At 37.5% G+C, this 14,159-nt stretch overlaps 5 protein-coding genes across 5 annotated transcripts; 2 read left to right on the plus strand and 3 right to left on the minus strand.

Moving 5' to 3' along the window:
* On the plus strand, window positions 32-2,638 carry LOC18591816 (double-stranded RNA-binding protein 1). The gene is made up of 4 exons (XM_007018182.2): window positions 32-207; window positions 290-348; window positions 920-1,182; window positions 1,464-2,638. Exons 2-4 carry the CDS (start codon window positions 324-326, stop codon window positions 2,307-2,309), a joined length of 1,134 nt encoding a protein of 377 aa, XP_007018244.1. The 5' UTR covers window positions 32-207; window positions 290-323; the 3' UTR covers window positions 2,310-2,638.
* Window positions 3,152-7,283, plus strand: LOC18591817 (geranylgeranyl transferase type-2 subunit alpha 1). Its single transcript, XM_007018183.2, has 8 exons — window positions 3,152-3,410; window positions 3,502-3,664; window positions 3,888-4,048; window positions 4,164-4,268; window positions 4,625-5,416; window positions 5,518-5,698; window positions 6,176-6,362; window positions 6,732-7,283. Exons 1-8 carry the CDS (start codon window positions 3,295-3,297, stop codon window positions 7,118-7,120), a joined length of 2,094 nt encoding a protein of 697 aa, XP_007018245.2. The 5' UTR covers window positions 3,152-3,294; the 3' UTR covers window positions 7,121-7,283.
* On the minus strand, window positions 7,407-8,214 carry LOC18591818. The gene is made up of 2 exons (XM_007018185.2): window positions 7,967-8,214; window positions 7,407-7,835 (listed from the first exon to the last, which is right to left on the minus strand). The coding sequence occupies exons 1-2, from the start codon at window positions 8,112-8,114 to the stop codon at window positions 7,633-7,635; spliced, it is 351 nt and encodes a 116-aa protein (XP_007018247.1). The 5' UTR covers window positions 8,115-8,214; the 3' UTR covers window positions 7,407-7,632.
* LOC18591819 lies at window positions 9,820-10,654 on the minus strand. Its single transcript, XM_007018186.2, has 2 exons — window positions 10,418-10,654; window positions 9,820-10,309 (listed from the first exon to the last, which is right to left on the minus strand). Exons 1-2 carry the CDS (start codon window positions 10,563-10,565, stop codon window positions 10,110-10,112), a joined length of 348 nt encoding a protein of 115 aa, XP_007018248.2. The 5' UTR covers window positions 10,566-10,654; the 3' UTR covers window positions 9,820-10,109.
* On the minus strand, window positions 13,077-13,715 carry LOC18591820. The gene has a single exon (XM_018125473.1). It carries the CDS (start codon window positions 13,713-13,715, stop codon window positions 13,077-13,079), a length of 639 nt encoding a protein of 212 aa, XP_017980962.1.

Genomic DNA, 14,159 nt, shown 5'->3' on the forward strand with positions numbered 1-14,159 from the left:
CCACTTTAAGGTCAACAATAATACATTAATTGCCTTTCCCAACAGCATAATTAAAAAAAGAAAAAAAAATAGTAACAATCTTCCTCTCTTCGTACGGTAAGAACCCAATATCAGACATCGTACGGCCATGATCTCTCACCTCCATTAACTCATGTGCACGCGAGTTTTCCAGGACACTTAACAGAAACCCTTCTTCTCCCCTGCTAGGAAAGTTTTACTGTCTCTTCCTCTCAATTTCTCAGCTATATAAATTTATTTTCTTTTCTTTTATTTTTTTTCGAATTTTCAGCTATTCAGAAAAATCTCAAGAGTCACATTAAGCCATGCCCACCAACGAGAACTTCTCAGGTAATTTTTTTTTGTTAAAATTTATTTACCCGGAGGAAATTTCTTTTTATATAACACCCGTTTTAATCTCCCTTCCAAATAAATAAAATCAGCCCTTTGATTCTGAACTGGGTTTCTTTGGAATCATATTTCTTGTTTATCACTGGAGCGAGCTTGAGTGAGCTTCAGTTTATCATTTTGGATATTGAAATTTATATTTATATCTAATTTTAGTAATTGTCATTTATCTATGTATGCATACATAGTTGTTTGATAGATGGTACTTGGTAAATTCTGATTGCGAAAGAGGATATTTTGTTGGAAAGAATTCAATTCTTATGGTATGATGAATTATGACGCTTATATTCCTGTTGTTTGTGTGAGTATTTTAAAAGATTATGTTCCTTGTCCTAGGTGATTGTCTAGGAAACTTTTTCAAGCTCTACATTTTAAGTTCAATGTTGGAATTATGCCTTTCTGGCTGATTGTTTGAGGAGATTGTTCCTTATGATGTTTACAGAATTCTTCATTCTCCACTTAAGTGGGAGTGCTACTTACTTTTGTTGTCGATTTCTTTTATTATTATCCCCAGGTGTTTCGAATTGCTATGTTTTCAAGAGCCGATTGCAGGAGTATGCACAAAAAGTGGGTCTTCCCACACCTGTTTATGAGACTATCAAGGAAGGCCCTTCCCATGAACCCTCTTTTAGATCAGCAGTGATAGTAAATGATGTTAGATATGATTCCTTGCCTGGATTTTTTAATCGCAAGGCAGCAGAGCAGTCAGCTGCTGAAGTTGCTCTCATGGAGTTGTCAAAATCTGGTGAAGTTAACCAAAGCATCTCTCAACCTGTTGTAAGTTTCTTTATTTCTTTGTAGTGGTTTAGGTTACTAAATCCATGGAGTGGTGGCGTTTTCCTTTTAAAAGACTTTCTTATGTTACATTACAGAACTTGAGGTTGTAGCCTGTAATGAAAAATCTTATAAGTTTGTTATGTAGTTGCTGAATCACCTTGTAGTAAATTAAGCCGCTGGTATTGTTGTGATTTATACTCATTGTTTAGTTTGCTGTTGTGGCTTCTCATAAATAAAATTCTTGTTCATGGCTGACCTTCTCCTGTGGATGTCTGCTTCAGCATGAGACAGGCTTGTGCAAAAATCTACTACAGGAGTATGCACAGAAGATGAATTATGCAATTCCAGTATACCAGTGCCTGAAGGATGAAGCACCAGGTCGAGGGCCTCACTTTTCATGTACAGTTGAGATTGGAGGCATTCGGTATATTGGAGCTGCAGCAAGAACCAAAAAAGAAGCAGAGATCAAAGCTGCCAGAACTGCTCTATTGGCTATACAGTCAAGTACATTAGAACTATCTAATAAGGTAGTTGGCAACTCTCAGCTAACAGTTATTCCTTGCAGAAAGAGGGCAATGGAGACAGCTAGTAATCCTGAGGAGGCTGTGAATGTTCCTAAGGCAAAGAAAACTCGATTCAAGAAGAAAATGTTGAAAGCAAAACTCTCTGGGAACAGTGTTGATCATTCTCAAGACAAAAGTACAGGCAATTCAGCTGTTGGTATGGATGATCCAGTAAAATCAGAATGGGTTCAAACTAATTCTCTTAGTTCTGAAACCTTAGCTACAGAAGTGGTGGGGAATCTCCAGGATACAAAGCTAGACAGTGACTTGATTGAGAGAGAAGTGCCTTCTGCAGAAGTTGCATTGCCTCCCCAGGGTGCCGATAATTCTAAAAATGGTCAGTTAACGGCTCTGAATTGTGTTCATTGCAATCATGAGGCTCCAGATGTGGGAAACTCGTCCATGGTTTATGCAGATGTAACTGCTTTGGTTAAAGTGACTGATGGTGTTGAGGTGGCTTCAATGGTTAACGATTCCTCTTTCAGTCAGATGGAGGCTTCAAAAATCATGACTGGCTTAAACCAAGCAGTAGAGAGGATCCATGCAAATGCAGGCCAAGCATAGTGCCTAGAAGAAGTAGAGGCTGGCTTGATTGCCAGGATTTAATTTTGCGTCTAGAGAAAACAGTGGATGGAGGGAATAGGACAAATCAGGACTCTTAACAGATTTCTTTACAGACACCTTGAGAATTTTGCACGAATTAGTGAATTCGAGTTGCTGTTCTTTGCTTCAATATTTTTCATTTTTATATTATTTGTAAATTGGGAAATTTGTAGCAGGTTCCAGATATGAGTGCCGTTATTGTGGATTCAAATGCATGCATTTGAGTAATGAAGAGCAACTTACATCTTCTTGCATTCAATGCAGTGTCTATCATCCTATTGTTTCTGTAAGGATAGTGAACCCATTGTTTTCAATCTTCCTTGTGTTGTGGTTCATCTCCTTTGCGTGAACCAGTTGATCATGCTATGTGCTCAGCAATAGTTTCCCCCTCCAACCCACAAAGCATGTAAGGAATGAAAGCTTTTGCAAAAGCCTTATTTTTTTATTGGCAAAAAACTTTTGGCGTATATAATCTAAGGTGTCATTACTTTATGGTTTTGCATCATATTACCATAATCCTTTGAAGACTTGAATGTTTGTGCCATGAACATTATTGTACTTCTTCATGCCATTTATTTTATTTCAAAGAGTTAAACTCTAGTTTTGTTATGTATCAAGTATGTCGTTTAACTTGATTGATGCATGATTCCCTATTTAAAGAGTAGGGTTTGATATGCATTCAGAAATTTGGTTCTAGCTTGATACCATCTGATTTCAGCTTTATTATATAACTAGATCATAATAATTTAAATTATATAATTATATTTAATTAAAAAAAATCCTTGTGCTTATGTCACCGAACTCGGGGTCGGGGTGTCTTTGAGTCAGTTGTAGTGCTTGACATAGTAACACGGGCAAGTATTTTCCAAGCCGGAAAGCCAGGCCAGTCTTCGTTACAATCAACGCTTCTCCTCCTCCGTAAGAAACCGCAAAGCCAGAAAAAAAAATGCACGGTCGGCCTCGCAAAGCACCCAAACCAGAGGACGAGGCAGCTTCTGCTGCCAAAGCCGCGAAGCTACGCAGTCTCCAATCTCAATTCTTCTCCTTTCACCACAGCAAAATGTACTTTCGTTTTTTCTTTCTCTATTTTTCCATTTTCAAATCTTCTGTAACAATTTCTCTGATCTGGCTACTTCAATTTTTTATGTGTCAGTTACACTAAGGAAGCTGTTGAACTTAGTGCCAAGCTATTAGAGATCAATCCTGAATCCTACACCGCCTGGAACTATAGAAAACTCGCTGTTGAGCACCATCTCAGTCAGCCCGAGTCCAATCCTGACTCCGTCAAGTCCATTCTCGATGACGAACTCAGAGTGGTACGTTTTATTGCGCCGCTTACTTACTGGAAAGATTCGATTTTCGCTGCACTATTTAGTTTAATTAATGTGATTTTGTCCAAAAATTAAGGAAATCTGAATGATAGCTGAGTTTTATGAAAGCTGTTTCTTTGTTCTTTTGGAATTCTGTTTCTTTCTTTGTATGGAGGAAAAAAAAGTATTTTTTTTCTTTGGAGTGTATTGATTATATGAATTTGTAAAGGTTGAGAGTGCATTGAGGCAAAATTTTAAGTCATATGGAGCGTGGCATCATCGTAAATGGATTCTAAGCAAGGGGCATTCATCGATTGATCACGAACTGAGATTGCTGGACAAGTTCCAGAAAGCTGATTCTCGTAATTTTCATGCATGGAATTACAGGAGGTGAAATTACTTTGGCTTTTTTGTTGTTATTCTTGGTGTTTGAATGTGTGGACGATTCTTATTTTTTGGGCCATTCTTGTTTTCCCTGTGGTTTTCATTTTGTTCTTCTTCCCAGATTTGTTGCAGAATTGATGAACAGATCAGAACAAGATGAATTGAAGTACACGGAGGATATGATTTATAGGAATTTTAGCAACTACTCGGCGTGGCATAATCGCAGGTAAAACTGTTTCTTTAACTCTAAGGTCCAAACGTTTTTTTATGGTGTTTTAGTTGCGTGTATGGGAAGTGAACGCCAATTCTTCATTTCATCATATAAATTAGTTATTTTTGCTAGTTGATTGTGGATGTTCGCCACAGCGATCTTGCTTTATTTTGGGGTATAGCATCAGTCACAAAGTGTATTGATTTCTAGCAGTTCAATTTAATTTCCTTTCAGTGGTATTTGGTGTCGAACTTAAGCTCTAATTGGTTTATCTATTTTATGAATACCATGCTCACTGTTGGTATATAATGTTTCTCTCTAGGCTGAATATGGCTGCTGATGATATATACTGTATTGAATAACTTCTGCAGTGTACTATTGTCCAATTTGCTTGAGAAAAATGCTGAAGGGTTTCTCTCCAAAGAGAAGGTCTTGCCAGAGGAGTATGAATTTATACACCAAGCTATATTTACGGACCCTGATGATCAAAGTGGATGGTTTTATCATCTTTGGCTTCTAGACCAAACAGTTAAAGATGACTCTCCTCTTCTTGTTTCTTCTTGGCCTGCTCATGGTTCTGATCTCTTTCTACTGGGAGATAGGTGCCATAATGGTTCTGCTTTTTCTCCATTCACAACCTTGCATTCTGATTCAGGGTCATTTCCAGTTGTTCTTTATTTTAATCAATCTGTTGAGGGTGTAAGCTCATCTACGGTTACTGTTGAATCTGGATTTAATAAAAATGAAGATCTTGTTTGGAAACCACTTTCAGCAAGTAACTCACAAACTGCACAAGTTTGGGTTGCACATTTAAAATTTCCAACTTCAGAGTTTCATTCCTCAGTGGAAGTTAGTGTTGGACATTCTAAGGGAATCATTTCATCAAAAGGGTTTCAATATAGCTATCCTTCAACATTTTCATTTAAAGTATGTGTACAGCCTGTCAATAGAGATTCCTCTCAAGCTTCAGCTGCAGAAAATATTTCATGGAGACAAGAAGATTTTAAGGTCCATGGAAGACAATCTCAGGAATCAATTCCAATTGTCTCTTTTGATCAACTAAGTATCAAGAATGATCATGAACCAACTGCATCTAGCTGGCGTGCAGAGGCTATAGCTAAAGAGATTGAATGCTTCCGTGAATTGTTATCACTGATGGATTGGTAAGCCTGCTTAACTAAATCAGTACCTTATTAAACTTTTAAGAAGCAACATTTTTAATACAGTGCCTCTTCTTTTTCTTTTTTGCTCTGTTTCTTTGTAGTAAAATTGGAAAGCTTACTCTTGCAAGATTGTTGATGGCTTATGATGTAATGGCACTTCCATGTGCTAACAAACTGGTTCATTCAGAAGAAGTTCTTGAACTGTATAATGATTTGATGAAGTTGGATCCATCACATTACCAATACTACAAGGATGAGCATAGCGTAGTCTTACTACAGCAGGTGAGTACATTATTTCGTCAGTAATTTTGTCACCAAAAGCATCATCATTTAAGCTTTAGTGTTGGATTAATATTGTTTCTGAGGTTTTGTATCAGTAGCCAGATGTTTTTTGCAACTTTATAATAATTGTTATACTTGTTAGGTTACTTTCTCTGGGTGTTCTTGATGTTAGATTAGTCTAATGAACTGTCGTTTGTCAACAGGGGTAAAACAAGTAGAACAGAGAATAAACCTGAGGAACTGTTAAACGTATGTTTATTTGAAATAGTAGTTTCTGGAGATAAAACCAATTTAACTGGATAGCTAGACTTAAGTATTAGAAAAGTTTCTGTGCATATTTGGTCCTCTCAGTTGTTACATTTTTTTGACCCCCTGCTATGATAAGATGTAGGTTTTCACTCTCATTCTAACTTTTGGTGTAAATTGTTAGATTTACATGGAGACTAACAAAAAATCTTTTATTTATGTATTCTGTAGGTGACTTCTAGTCGGGAGTCTTTGTTGAAACATTGCTTTCAGTATAAAGACTCAGTTTCATCATCTATTTGCAATCCTATCTGTCTCCGGCTGAATAATTTATCGCTATCACAAATGGGAGCTTTTGAGAAATTACTGTGGGTCCAAATGTTAGATCTTAGCCAAAATGAACTACAATCAATTGAAGGTATAGTATACTTACACTGATGTTCAAAATATTGTGTGTTGATTGGAGACTATTCAATAAGTTCCTTATACTTGAGCTGCCCTTAGTGTTTCTTTCAAATTTTCTGTTGTTGTATTCCCACTCCACACCTTTTTATTTTTAAAATTATATAAATAATGAATTCATGTGAGTGTAAACTATGCATGATGCTCCTTGTTTGGGCCTTTATTTTCCCTTTATACTTGTGGTTTGCTAAGTGACTCATAGTCACCTGATACTACAGTTGTTCGTATGACTTTAGAGTAGAAACTTTATACTTTCATTCACAGATAATACTTTTATAAATTTAGACTTGACTGCATGTGTTATTTTCATTAATTTAATTGGCAGGATTGGAAGCTATGCAGCTCCTCTCTTGCTTAAGTTTGAGAAACAATAAACTGAGAAGTTTTACAGCTCTGGAGCCTTTGAGAAAGCTGAAGTCATTAAGAGTATTAGATATCTCATACAACGAGATCGGTGAACATTCTATCGACACAACAAGGTACTTGTGTTCTTCTCCTTTGTCTCATTCAGTTGGAAGTGAATGGAACAAGGATGAAACCGTGATCAGTGATGTTGCTCTTATTAATTATTGGGAGGCTTTTTTTATATTTAAAGAGTTGAGCTTGAAGCAATTAGATATTGTAGGGAATGCAATTGCTGATGAAAAGTTTAAGTCAATTCTGGTCAAGGTTCTGCCTACACTTAAGCGGCTGGACGGGGAACTGTTGGATTGATTTTCAATTTGCTATCTCAGTAACTTTTCTCCATCTCATATCCACTTTAGTCCCCAAGCTTACCATATTTTTGTTGTAATTGCAGAATTTTTTATTGTAACATGAGAATTTATTGAAGATGATGTTATAACTTATAGTGATAAAAAAGTGTCGTTCATAAACATTGAATTAAAGTTTGACCAATTGTTTTTGTATGTGGTAAGATGATTGGCTGTAGTTATAACCATACATCAATGTCCCACCAAAAGAAATCAAATAGAAACTACAGTTCTTTTTGGATTTTACAGTTTTATGCCTCGTAATTAATAGCCTAGCTTTGCATTCTCAGAAACTTGGATTGGGCTATGCTGTCACAGTAATTTGTTTTAACCCAAATTCACCTACAACACCATGCCAACCCAAACGTTTCCCCCCTTCCCCCTCCTCCCCCCTTTGTCTCTTTCCCTTCTCAGTCAGGAGGGTGCATGTGGGTGGAATACAGCAGTGGCCGAAAGTCAAAGATGAATCAAAAGTTATTGCAGAGGGTTGTTCGGCATCGATGAGATTGATCGAGTAAATGCTACCCAAAATGACATAGACATGGTCCAAGGCGCAGGAAACAACGCTGGCAAATATCTAAACTGTAAGCAACTTGAAATGAAGAAATGGAGGAATTTAACTGTTAAAGTGACGAGGCCATTCTGGATACTTGTACACACGTTATTGCATAGTTCATCTGCAAATCCCAATTGCAAAATGTTAGTGCAATCAAGTAAGGAAAAACGAATGACACTACTCTATTCTTCCCATTACCAATTATGCATACGAAACAGACAGAATTTTAGGACTATGAACGGCAGAACTCACCGAATTGTTGTCCAAAGTAGCTTCCATTCTCCTCCCCCTCATTCTTCTGCAGCCCCTGCACACATGAGCGAGCTAAGACACCAAGAAGCAGCCCAAGCAGGGTAACGAAAACTGTAGCTTTATTCATGTTATTCAACTTGAATGCCATTATAAATTTGGAACCTAATCTCTTGCACTATTTTCCTGGACTGACTTTTCTGAAGCAACTCAATTGAAATGAATATGCGGCGCTTCTGCTTTTACGATGATCTCACATTACTCTTATATATACATGATCAGAAGCCGAGTTGATTTGCTGAGTCATTGCTTCGTTTATTATAAACAATACTTTTCAAAGATAATTTGATAGCAGGAAGCTTCCTTTCCTTGGTCAAATTCCTCTCAACTAACTTGCTCAGAAACTGGGGATTTGCTATCGAAGATGAAATTGTATGTACTTTATGTTTCATTAAATAGATGTTGCTTTCAAAATAAAGAAAATGGACAGATGGTCTGATTTGAAGCTTGCTAAGCACGAAGTCAACCTCTGAGAGCATTAATCATAGAACCTCCTTTTGTTTTGTAGAATACGTTGTCAGCCCTGTATTTTCCTTGGACCCCAAACTCATCATTTTCTCATGTGCTTGCAATATTTGATTGTTTCAAACTAACAGCATATATTATCCCAAAGGGCTTCGTTGACTATTTCCAAAATCAAAACGAGTCCCCCTTTTTCCTTGAAGAAAAATCTTTTGCCTACTTGGAGTTCTGATACAAAAGATAACCCATGACTATGCATTATGGAATAACAGCATATGTACTAGTTAAGTTTAGACTATGGCAAATTAATATTTTGTTTTTTTAGGTTTAAAGTTCACTTTTTCCTGCTCTTTCTAATCCCCAGGTCCAGGTATACTATCTTTTGCCATGATATTAGCAAACTGCTTGATGCTTTATCCTGTTAAGTGAGTTATAAAAATGGGAAACACATGGATCGGTTCATTAAGGATATAACCATAAACTACTATATACTGATAATTCATGTTCAACCGAAAGAAGAAAATACAAAAAAATTGCAAAGGTCCTCTGAATATTCTGACAGATTTCTTCGGAAAACTTTTGCTTTTGTTCTTTGTTGACTTAGAAAGAAATATCAACGTGACAACTTTCTTTTTGTGCGCGTTGATGAGAGATAATATACAGTAGGAAAAATCTATGCAGAAAAGTTCCAAGACGACCCATCCCAAAGAGCAGTAAATAACGCACTTTTCAAAGGTGCATTGAATCATAATCTGGTACCAATCTTCTTGGTGCATTAAATTGAGGGCCTATACATGACCTTTCTAATAGGGTCAAAACATGAATTGTGATCAACATTTGTATGCTACTTTCTCCTTTGTCCTAACTTTGTTATCTGTTTCTTGCCAGTGCTCTTGTCAGCAGTATCTCCAATTCCCAGTCAAATAACATAGCATTTCAAGAATGGGGTAAGTGCCAAATGAATCTCTGTATTTAGAGTTCTGTTTGGTTCCTACCCAAATTAAGACTTTCTATTTATCATCCTTTGATTTGATAAAATCAAAAGAAAAGAAAGTGCAGAAATTATACTTTTATTAGGCCATCAGCTTATGTAGAGAGCTTTGATATGAATGTTGCTGATTTAGTGTGGAATGTTGACCCTTTGCTGATCTATATTCAGATTAGTATCCAATGTTATATGCAATGAGGGTCAGCTCAGAAGGGTTGCTGACCAAGATTAATGTTCATAAATTCATGGCTAGAAGCTAGAAAATGAGAAACCACAATCTCATTCTTAGGTGATCTGAACAAAAAAGATTCAGGAAAACTAAAAGAGAAAGGATTAAAATTCCGCTTTAAATTCCATGAATTATTTTCAATTGATATTGCATTTCCTTTGCCAACAATTTGGAACAACTTAACAGACCCTATGCAGCTTCCCAATCTCCTTTGCCTTGACTGAAAAAGCATTAATGGATTGGTAGGCTTGGCTGCTTTGGTGCAGTTTCACCATGACGATCTGTCAAGTCGCCAACCTCAATCAAACCTTTCGGCTTTCTCCTCCCCGTTCCGCTTCTAAGTATTTTCAAAGAGAGTTCATGTGCAGTGGACTAAGAAGAATGTGTTTAAACTGTAGTGGTATAATTTACAGAGGATTATTGGGCATTGATGAGATTGATCGAGTAAATGCTACCCAAAATAACAGAGACATTGCAGAAGGCGCAAGAAGCAGCGCTGGCAAATATCTGAACTGCAAGCACTTCGAAATGAAGAAATGGAGAAATTTGACTGCCAAAGTAACAAAACCATCCTGAATACTTCTTGCCACAGTACCACCAAGTTCATCTGCAAGTCGAGATTAATGGCAGAATGTTAGGATCATGGCAATCAGAAATAGAGAATTGCATTGACATATAGGTTATGACTATCAAAAACATCCAAAATTAAACTTACCAAAATGTTGTCCGAGGTAGCTTTCATTCTCCTCCACATTGTCTTGCAACCCATGGAAATATGTGCGAGCAAAGACACCAACAAGCAGCCCAAGCAGGGCGTGGATAATTATAGCCTTGTTCATATTGTTGTTCAACTTCGATGCCATTGTAGATGGAAATTCTTCTTTGCCTTTACTTTAAGCAAACTCTCTCTATAGCAATGACGAGGACAAGCTTCTGCGTTTTCCAAAGGGACCCCATAGTCCTCTTATATATCCGATCAGAAACTGAGCTAATTTGCTGAGTCATACTGCAGTTTATAATTTTTAATAATCTTCAATTGTTAGCAGGATGCATCTTGGGTCAAAAAACTAAATGGGGGGGAGGTGGAGGAGATGTTCATTCAGTTTTTCCAAAGCAACCGGTGCTTTGCCATATAAAAATATGTATTGCTTATACATGTTTCATTACAATTTTATGTCATTTAAATATAAAGAAATTGTTGGTTAGTAACAGATTTGAGTCTTGTAGAGCACGAAGTCAACCTCGAACAGAATAATCATAAACTTAATCAAACCCTTTTAATTTTGCAGAGTATGTTTCCAGCACTACAGATTCCTTGGACTCCAAACACCTCCCTTTGATTTCAATCATCACCTTGAAATGCTATGGAATTTTTGCTATATTCATCTTATAGGATCAAGAAAAAAAAAAGCAACAGGCAGGGGAAGATTTCTAATAAATATTACTAAAGAAAGCTAATGTTACTATGCATTGGAAATAGTATATAAACAATTGCACTAATTGACTTTCACAATTGGAAGCAGTAACTTATTTCATCTACAACAGATTATATGTGTATCAGGACTTGTTTAGTTTATACAAGTAAAGTTAAACGTCCTTCTTGTTCCTTGTGTCGTCACAAAATATAAGAATTTATCCTCAATCCAATCACATCCGCAAGTAATTTTTCTTAGAGACAATGATTTTCCCAGAGAATGGCAATCAAAAGTAATTTCATTGGTTCTTGCTGATATATTTGGAATGACTATTGACTACTAGTACTGAAGAGAAGTTGAACAGTTTATGAACTGTGAAATCAACGTATATGTTATTCTGTCTCCACATTACTTGGAAAAAGGAAGAGAAGCATGCTAAATCAAGTTGTTCTTATGAGAACTTGACAAGGCAAATGATAAATATAAAATATGGAGAAAACATGTTTTAACTTTATTCTACCACACAGTCATGTCTTGATATGTTATTACGAAGGCTGATTGGAGATTGATTGCGTATATGCTAGCCAAAATGGCATAGACATAGAAGGAGCAGGCTGCAGCACAGGGAGGTATCTGAACTGCAAACATTTCGCCAGGAAAAAATGGAGGAACTGGATTGCCAAAGCTGTGAAGCCATCACTTATGTTTCTTGCCGCGATGCCTTGCTGTTGAACTGCAACAAATTTCAATCACTAGTGAATACAGAAAACTAAATTGCATTTATCCGTGGGAAGAGAAATTTGTGGAAAAATTAATTCAATGACTATTTTTCATTTTACCCCTCACTTTGTTTGAAGGATTTTCAGGCTTTGACATGTTGTTCATATTGCTCCTTGAGAGAATTGAAAATTACATTTACAAAATCAGGTTATAGTTTATACTCACCCGAGTTCTTTGCCAGGTGACCTTTCTTCTGTTCCTCCAAATTGTTTTCTAACCCATGGAAACATGTGCTGAAGGCAACATATACAAGCACCCCAAGCAGAGCACAGAGATAAATGTCTCTACTCCAGCTACTCAACTTTGATGCCATTATAGAAACTTTTCGTTTCTTATCCTCCTTTTCTACCCTTGTTCAGATTTACACACTGGCTTCTTTTAAGCTATACTCAAAGCAAATGCAACAAGTGAGTGCTTCTGCTCTCTCAGATCAGATGATCAACTTAATACAAGACAAGATTGCAATGAGCCAAGTCAAAGTAGTACTTTTGCTTTATCGGGTAGAAACTTCTCTTTTCTGGTAAAAAACGTAACTGGGGTTGGCCTAGCCTATTCCCTAATTTCTTTTGGATGGTATTAGTGAATAATCAACCAACAGCAGGATGTTCATTCCTTAGGATAGATATATGCAAAAAGAGTCTCAAAACTGTAACATTCCCTTTGGGGATACTTCCTGCTCCTCTAGAAGCAGTGCCAGCTTCTGCTCGTTTGTGCAAGGTTCAGAACTAAAACGACTCAACCACCGAGCAAGTTAAACCAAACATCATTGATTCCCTTGCCTGGTAGTACCCAACGCCCAGTCAGAAACAACTCAACCCGCCCCTCGGAACTTTTAGGTACATCTTTATATATACAAGTCTTAACTTCGAGATCCTTTAGTCTCTCATTGAATGTTATTTTTTCCTGAGAAATGCTTTTCCACGGGTAAGAGGAGATTGTAAGAAGTAAAGGAAGTTGATTTGTTTGAGAGAATTCATGGAATGGAGAATTTTTCCAATCTGATCTAAAGACGTGCAAATACTAAAGAAAATTCACTGTCATTACTTTCTTCGGATAAACTATTAACAATTTAAGATTCAAAACACGCTAACAATTGTAACCAATTAAGCCACAACATCTGGAAACTTTTAGATCGACAACGTCAAAACAAGGTGACGCCAAAAAGAAGGAAACACCCAACTACGAGCCCAATCGGTCAAGGGCGGCGCGAGCAACGTTGGAGCTAGGCTCGACCTTCAGAGCCTCCTCGAAAGCCGCTTTAGCGTCCGCTTTCATCTTCTTGATTTCATAACATTCTCCCAACAGACAAAACGCCTTCCCGTTATCCGCACCCAGTTCGACAGCCTTGGTCAAATCCTCGATCGCTGAGTCGACTCCGCTGCCGCGCCGGTTCATAGCCATCTTCAACTCAGCTCGTTTAAACAGCGCGTCGCCTCTTTCTTTATCAGTCAACGACTTGGCAGCAAGAGGGGAGAGAGCGATGTCGAGGGAGTCGAGAGCGGAGGTCTTGTAGCCCTGGAGGTCAAGAGCGAGGGCTTTGAGGATGTAGGCGGCGGCGTCTTTCGGGTCAAGAGAAATGGCTTTGTTGGCTTCGGATTCGGCTTGTTTGGCCAAAGAGGTGGTGGATGAGCGGGACTTGGAGGATCTGGCTTGAGCTAGGAGCTGGGCTCCGAGGACGAAATGGCGCTTAGCTTGGAAGTCAGCTCGATTCCGATACCGGATTTTAGTGAAGATTTTTTTTGGGATATCATGCATAGCGAGGAACATGAAGATTGTAACGAGAATGATAGCGCCTTGTAAAAGAAGATCAGTCCACATCTTTAACTTAAAACTTTGGAAATTTGAGAAAAAGGGTTTTTGCGGTGCAGGGATATGGAGATTTGGATATGCTGGTTTGATCGGGTTTTACAAAGTGCAGCCAGTTGTCGCTATTGTTAGATTGGCCGTCAACTTGGGTGACTGGGCACCTATTTGCTCTGCTTTGTGGGACCAATTTACATTATTAATTAATACGGCTATTCGGTACAAAGGAAAGAAGTCTCAACGCACCGTTTGCCTTAGAAGCATCAGTGGGCTGGCTCTGAGCAAGCTCTACTTGGGTTCTATTTGGGCCTTTCTTTTGACGAGTTAATCCCAGTTAGGACTTCCGTATGTTACTGTCAATTTTTTAATATTACTTAATTTTTAAATTTAAATGAAAATATATTATACTAAATTGGAATTATGGTCTCTCTCATTTTAGGACTAAATACACGTGAACAT

This window comes from Theobroma cacao, chromosome 8 (genome assembly GCF_000208745.1).
Source record: "Theobroma cacao cultivar B97-61/B2 chromosome 8, Criollo_cocoa_genome_V2, whole genome shotgun sequence".
Lineage (NCBI taxonomy): Eukaryota > Viridiplantae > Streptophyta > Magnoliopsida > Malvales > Malvaceae > Theobroma > Theobroma cacao.